The sequence below is a fragment of the Stylophora pistillata genome, chromosome 9, assembly GCF_964205215.1.
Source record: "Stylophora pistillata chromosome 9, jaStyPist1.2, whole genome shotgun sequence".
Lineage (NCBI taxonomy): Eukaryota > Metazoa > Cnidaria > Anthozoa > Scleractinia > Pocilloporidae > Stylophora > Stylophora pistillata.
In genome coordinates, this window is record NC_142527.1 from 25887573 (window position 1) to 25895200 (window position 7628).

A 7628-nucleotide genomic window follows, 5' to 3' on the forward strand; every position below is an offset into this window, starting at 1 on the left:
AGAAATTAGAACTACAACCCGATCAAACTGTTGACTATTGGTCAACTCTTCAAAACAACTTAGTATAGATTACCTTTGAGCAGGTGAAAGTCATCTCTGTGCGTCAAACTCATAAATTATTCGTTTGCTCAAATTCGTGAAAAACACGTTATAATAATTGATATCTATGCAGAAAGAATCAAACCAGAAAGCGTGTATAGAATCTTGAACTGACAACGAAAATCTTGTTTTTTGGATATATCGTATTAGTAGTGGATATAATTATGCGGTGTTATATTTTACGACACCGCTGTTGAGTCATACAAACTCGAAGTTGGAACTTTCGATTGACAGTAAAGTTTGAAGTCGTCAACCATCGCCAAACAGATTTGACAGCGACAAAAGTCACAAAAGAAAAAACGTATTTTTACTTTTTGACGTTGGATTCGCCTTCCTAGTTGCTATTATAACTTTTTTTTCTCAATTTGAAAGAGTTAGACATCTTAAACATGTGTGCTCATCAAGGAGCTTCCAGCGATCTTCACACGGCACTACGCAACAGATGCACGGAGACCGTGGTTACGGAGAGTTTAGTCACCGGCTGCTTGATTATAGCAGGATTTCTATCTGGTTTAATTGTGTGCTTAGCGATGTACAGAAATGTTAGATTACGGTACACCATTCACATATACATTCTATCGTACGCCATTATCGATTTGGTGACAAGTCTTCTCGTTATGCCATTCACACTCGGTGTTCTTATCAAAGGCGAATGGATCTCTTCAACGTCAGCTTGCCAGTTTCAAGGCTATGCTATCTCGGTGCTAGGCATTTTTACAGTCCTCACCATGACTCTGACTGCGGTTGACAGATACATGGCCAGTTCTCGCCTAAGTCAATATTGGAGTTTCTTCAAACGAAGGCACATCTGTATTATCCTTGCGGTTTTCTGTCTCTTTTCTTTCGCAATTCCATTGTCTTCTACCCTAGATCGAAACAACTTTGTTTTTCATCCCGGTTATGGCATTTGCAGAACAGAAGCCAAAAATGAAACTTATCTTCGGGCGTCGATTTTGAAAATAATTATTTTTATTGTACCATCTGTTGTCATCGCTATCTGTTACTACCGAGCGAGATCCAATATTCAGCAGCGATACAAGGATCCGAAACTTTGGGCTCAAGAAGAGCGCATGGAAAATTTAAATATTTGGAAAGAGGAAGAAAATAAGACAAAGCTTCTAGCTGCGTTTACACTGGGAACTCTTTTTTTCTGGGTCCCTGGTTATGCTTGCGACGTTGCCGACGCATTCACACACGAAAAGTGCCTCCCGCGCTCGATCTATTTGCTGAGTACGCTTCTATTCAACGTCTCCCATTGTGTGAAACCCCTAATCGTCGCAGCCATGGATGGAGACTTTGCCATGGAATTTAAAAGAATCCTCAAATTTCGCAAAACCAGGAGAGTTACTGATGTGAATGCGCAAGGAAGTAAACTTGGAGGAGATCCTAAGTTTATGCCAGAAACTAGGAAGTACTATTGTGAAACGGGAGAAGATGATACAAATTTGACCAAAGCAAACGAGTCGAATGTGTAATCACGATAATTAAACAAAACATTTCATATCAATCCGACGTAGCAACAGCAATGACTCACTTTATACCACATAAGTGATTTACTTGCAAATTCTCTCTTCTATATTAACGCATTATCCAACAAAAGGTTGATAAGAATAGTCAAAATTATCCCATTTTGGATCATTTAGGGTTTATTTTGATGTAAAAAGTTCTCTTATGCACAATTTGCAAGCAAATTTTTACGAAGTAGAAGGGAGAATTAAAATATTATATCATAAGATTTAAAGGGGTTAAAATATAAAGTTCTTGGCAGGCAACAAACCATTTAATATACATTCCAAAGCAAGTTTTCCATTCTCAGAAAAAAAAAGATAATCAATAGTTATAGCAGTTTGTACATACAGAAGTAAAAATTGTGAAGCTGTAAAGAAGTCCTTCAACTACTAATTCATGTAAACGATCTAAGATAAGTTCTTAGTCTCATGATACGTGCTCTTGTTAGCTGTAAAAGCCTCAGCCGTCTGTAGGACTGATTTCCTGCTCTTCGCTGACACCCATTTATATTTGGGGGTAGCCAGTCAGTAAAGAAGGGGAAATCAACCTTCCTCAAAACACAGGGAAAACGAAAGCTAGGTAAACTTTATCTAACTGACATTCAGTTAAACAGATTTTGGGATTTAAGGTTACAAAAGTACAGTAATTATATAGAATTTTCTTTTCTGCCAATCACTTGTTGCAGTTTCAAATAATTGACGCCACGCAGCCTCAAACCCCCTAGGGTTCTCTGCTTGAGATAAAACACTTGTATTTAGATATATGAAAAGAAGCTATATAACTCTGTTCATTCTGTGAAATAAGACTTTCATGTTTAATTAATATAAAGAAAATCTTAGTGAAGCTCCACACGACTATCGTTTAAGACATCGTGTCCAAGGCAAAAAAATTAAGAGAAGCCTTGCTATTGTATGGCAATCGATTGTATATTTTACTAATTGTTTTATTTCATTATTTTAAATTATTGATTTGTTATTTGTCATTTATTATTTCTTTTAGCTTACAATCACCCTTTCTTTTTATCAGTATTATTTCTTTTGTACTTTCCTGTATAAATAAATTTTATTGAGGCTATAAGTCTGTCTCGTTGTTCAAATAACAACACCAGAACCTGCCTCGGTCACATAAGCTTAGATATTTAACATTACTATTCATATACAATGAATATATGAAGTTCATATATTTGAACTGCGGAATTAGATACGTATGATGCACGATCCTCGCAGTAGAGGACTATTCATGTTACTTTCTCCACCCAGGGTGGGGACAATGACAAGAGTGGTGGGAACTGTTCTAAATCCAACAGAGGAGCATTGTGGTATAATGAGAGAATATTGACCGGCAATAAAGCATTTTGATTGGTTGATTTTAGTTATTGGCCATCTGACTTCCCGAGTCGTGTAATAAGTCATGTTATTACTCCAGCTTGAACAGTAACTTCGGAGATAGCAACTATGCTTGGTGTTGGAATCCACTCATGGGTAGCCAGAATCAAAATCAAACCAAAATGCCCTTGAGAGCTAAGTGACTAGAATGATGGAAGAAGTTAAAGATGCCTTCAATTTATCATTATAATGAAGTGTCCGTAGCTTGATATTTAAAAGCTTCTCCTCTACTAGCATGAGATTTACAACAGACATAGCAATCTAAATTGATTCTCGTCTAACGCTTTTGCGAATTCTGTAGTTCCCTCTATTAACTCTGTTTCAATGTAGAGGGCTTTGATTGTTTTCGAAGTTGTAACGTTTTCGTCGCGCAAATTTCCTTCTCGCGAATTTTGGTAATTTCTTCATTTCGTAACTTTAGTATCTATCGTCGGTTTTAACGGGCCCTTATACTTAGATCTCCCAAATTACTCTATTGATTTTCGTCCGTGTTTTTGAGAGTTTCTGCTGGCACATCGACGAGATGCCAATAGAGAAACGGAACAACAGAATCATGCATGGGAAGGTAGATAATTTAAAAGGTAACTAAGGAAGGTCTCTGACACGAACAAAGCAGCAGAGAAAAGGGAGGAATGAAGGAAAAAGAGCGATAGGAAGTTCTAAGATTTGGATTAATATCGAGTAAACGTGTCTGTATTTTTTCAGAAAGACGTTTCAGCTTATATTCATATCCTTCCTGTATGTCCTGGAGCAGAACTGAGTGCATATTTTCATGTCTACCGGTATAATTTTTTGGTTATCTATAATTAGCCTCTTAATTGGGTATCTGCACGTTTAGTTAAGTCGATCTATTAGTGGGCTAAACTAGTCATTGTTAAACAACCGCATTTTCGTAAGATTGTCTCGCTAAGCCTAAACGTCGCACTTTGTTGCGATTTAACCTTTCTTCCCCGAAACTTTCCAAATATTTCTCAGCGTCAAAGTGAGTGTCACATTATAGGAGTGAAGCCACAACTATGGGTTTGTCAGTGTAAAATCATGAATTAAAAACAAAAAATATTCACAGCTCACTAACTAACCGAACACATTACAGCGAATTGACACGAACGAAGTGAGCAGAAAAAAAATGTATTGATACAATCACTTTATCCTAAGATGAGAACATCAAATGTCTGTCTTTCCCACTGTGGTTCTACACGGCATATTGGCTTCTAAGATTGAGAAGGAATCACATGTCAATGGTTGCCAAGGAAGTAAACGGTATCCATCACGTAATAACCTGTGGTATATGCCGGGTTTTTAATTCAGTATCTAGAGAATTCGTACGCGAAATAAGGTCTAGATGTGGCTCAAATTTTTATAAGAAGAGCCGAGCCTTCATTTTTTGTCCCAAAACTTTTACATAAGCCAACTGTCGTTCCTCTTCATATGTTTCTGCCTATACGTGCTCATAGATGAAGGAAGTAAGAATCGATTCCCCTTGTCCCAAGCTGAGAGGATTGTGAAACCGTCAACACTCCCCTAAATCAGTGACCTGGGATCATAAGTTGAAAACAAGGAAGTGGAAGTTATGCTTCCCATTGAGCTAACCCCAAAAGGTATAAATCGTTTGAATCATATGTAGACCTCATCAATTGTCGTAAACTACTGAAAGTATACTTCTCTGCATCATGACGACTTCGGATAAAAGCAGACCTTCTAGCTTTCTCGTTATTTGTTGCCTTTGTACAACTCTTTTGAGCGTGGTGTGCTACAGTGTTAGTTTTATGAGAATGGCTGGGGAGCTGAGGGCACAAAACGAAAGAATTCTTGCTCTAGAGGAAAACCGGAGGAAGGCAACAACAGATATTCCGCTTCCCAAACCTTCGCCTCCAGGTAAGAAATATTTTTCAAGGCTCAATTGGCCCATGTCTTGTCTTCCATTAGCTTAAACAGACTCACTTAAGTGATAACACTACAACGCTTAAATAGACAAGAAACGGTCAAAAATACCGAATGAACTAAAGTCACTTTACAGCTTTTGTAAATGATGAAAAGATGAAACGGTTCGAGTCCTAGATGTGACAACTATAAAAGGTTAACTAACAGATTCTCCTCAAAAGATTTTCGGGAAGATGAATCCCGAGAAAATTTCATTACGTTCCGTCGGTCAGTATGTTTCAGTGGCCTGTGGCATGAATTCAAAGCGATCATTTTGACACAACCTGATTTCCATCATTTCAGTCGAAAAAATACCCGCCTCTAGCCATTTGGCATAGGTATATAATAACATTTCGTCGAAAAGCCAGTGCATCATCTAACAAACACGTTATGAGATTGAACAAACTTATCAGCTGAAATAAAGAAAATTTTCCTGAAATTAATAAGCCATTTACGAAGGTTCGAATTGTTGTGCTTGTTAATTTTAATTCTGCTTGCCAACGGAATTAGTGAAGAATGACAATTAAGTAGTCCTTTAGTGGTTTCGAAGCTACCATACAGCGTTTCCTCATAAATCATGCCATCAGATTGGCTACACTCTTCGCTATCTATTCCGTGATAGAAAGGGAGTAAAGTAAGAAGTCTATCTATCCGGTTGTAGCGTGACCTATTTTATTATCATAATATCTTGTTGCTAAGTTTTGAACTAGAAGATTTACGCCCAGAAAATCAGAATGTTCGCTATTTATCCATAGCGGTCATTTGTTTTCTCGGGTTTCGCCTTCATCAGATCATGCAATTGAAATCTTGAGCTTATAACCTGAACATACCGGCCGGAGTTCTCGATGACAATATTTATTTTTCCATTTCAGAAATCCTTGACGTTCAGCCCCCTAGCTCTTCAGCTCAGAAGAGAAACCCGCGGGCCGCTGATAGTCCCGCGAAGGGAGACAATGGGGTTTTATCCCCTAAATTTATTCGGCAAATTACAAAATCTGTTTACGCTGCAACGCATAAGATCTGCACAAGCAAAAGTCAGATTTGTATCAAGGGTCAAAAGGGGGAGCCTGGAGATTGGAACTCAATATCTCCAAATTCTCTCCAACCTGTCAAGGGGGAAGCGGGGGGTGTTGTTACTGCCCCTGGGATTCAAGTGACACCGGCCGTAAGCACCGTTGGCTTGAGCGAGACCGTCGCGTTTCAGTGTTCTCCAGAGAAGAACGTTGTCGCAGTAATTTCCTGGTCCAAGGAGGAAGGCTCCCTTCCCACTGGAAGATACTCCATCGTCAAGGGAGCGCTCTATATCAGGAATACCACAGTCGGTGACCACGGGATGTATGTGTGTACAATTCGTACTGACCAGGGGACCGCTCAGGCTTCTGTTACACTTAATGTCAAAGGTAACTCTCATCTCAGTCTAAGTTGATAATACCAGTATAAGAAGCTAGAGCAGTTACATTTCAGTTGATTAGACCATGATATTGACGAGGTAACAAACATCAAAAATTTATTTTTTTCTAAAAGCAACATCGAAAAAAATTGGTTAAGAAAAATATTTGTTTAAAACTGTGGAGAAATTGCGAATATACAACCAAAAGATGAATCGACTGCAAAAGCTCAAATACCAACTTTCTTCTGCGCAGCTCGGCCGCTCATCTCTCTTCCAGCTGGACCCTTGCTCGCCGAGAGTGGGAAAGATGTAAAGCTCCCTCAATGCCAGGTCATCGGATATCCCCCTCCGGTGGTATCTTGGACGAAACTGTTTGGCCAACTTCCCGGTGGAAGAACCATTGTACAGGGCCACACCCTGACCATCACAAAGGCAGACAAGAAAGATTCAGGAACCTACATCTGCACGGCGTCGAATGCCATGGGTACATCACACTCCATAACATCTCTGGTAGTCAATGTTATGCCTCAGTTTACTGTCAAGCCACCAGAGAAGGTTGAGCTTTACCATGGACAGTCTGTGACACTCAACTGCTCTGCAGACGGACACCCAGTACCCAGGATCACCTGGACACGGTGTAAAGGAGACATACCAGCAGACCGGTCTGAAGTGGGAGGAGGACAACTGAAGATAAACAGTTTGACGGCAAAGGACAGTGGAACGTATATCTGCTCCGCACAGAGTGAGTTTGTTCATCGGGAGACTGAGGTGCAACTGATTGTTAAAACAGGTAGGTGTTGCTTGTCACATATTATTATGCACAATATTCAAAGGTTTTCCAAATGAAATATTTTTTGTGATAGGTGCACCAACATGCAGATCTTGTGGTTCTTTCCTCGCCCACTCTTAGTTGACTTGAATTATTTTCTGTTGCTGGTGTTGTGGTTTTTATCCCACAGTTTCTCGTTTTGACCAAGAATTCTCTAAATGACTTTCATGCCCCATTTAAACGGCCTTGGGTAGATTCAGAATAATTTTAAGAACAATCCAATGTTTGGTGAACACATCCAAAATCCGCTTCTCATAAGTATGAATAAGGACCTGAGAAAAGGAAGACGAGATTAGCGAAATTAATTTCAATGTTCGGAAAAAAATGGGACGATATGAAAATCATCAATAAGAGATTTAGCCTAACAGAAAAAAAAATCAGCAGATATACTATCTACATGTATCAGGAACACCGAAATATACCGGAACACACAGAAATACTTGAACATGCTGGAACACTGTATACCACCAGAAAATAATGATAATAAAAAAATGAT

General features: G+C 39.0%; 2 protein-coding genes across 2 annotated transcripts in view; both read left to right on the forward strand.

The window, feature by feature from the left end:
• On the forward strand, positions 1-2979 carry LOC111327923 (melatonin receptor type 1A-like). The gene has a single exon (XM_022932239.2). The coding sequence runs from the start codon at positions 489-491 to the stop codon at positions 1572-1574; it is 1086 nt and encodes a 361-aa protein (XP_022787974.2). The 5' UTR covers positions 1-488; the 3' UTR covers positions 1575-2979.
• A 1661-nt stretch (positions 2980-4640) lies between these two features.
• LOC111327916 (uncharacterized) overlaps positions 4641-7628 on the forward strand; it is a 5347-nt gene continuing 2359 nt past the window's right edge. The window contains exons 1-3 of the mRNA XM_022932229.2: positions 4641-4868; positions 5786-6313; positions 6557-7093. Of these exons, the coding sequence (XP_022787964.2) occupies positions 4664-4868; positions 5786-6313; positions 6557-7093 (1270 nt within the window). The 5' untranslated portion in view covers positions 4641-4663. The remainder of the gene's footprint in view (positions 4869-5785; positions 6314-6556; positions 7094-7628) is intronic.

Bases quoted from the DNA above. Each gene is read 5' to 3' on its own strand.
- LOC111327923 (XM_022932239.2), top strand. From the start codon at position 489: ATGTGTGCTCATCAAGGAGCTTCCAGCGATCTTCACACGGCACTACGC.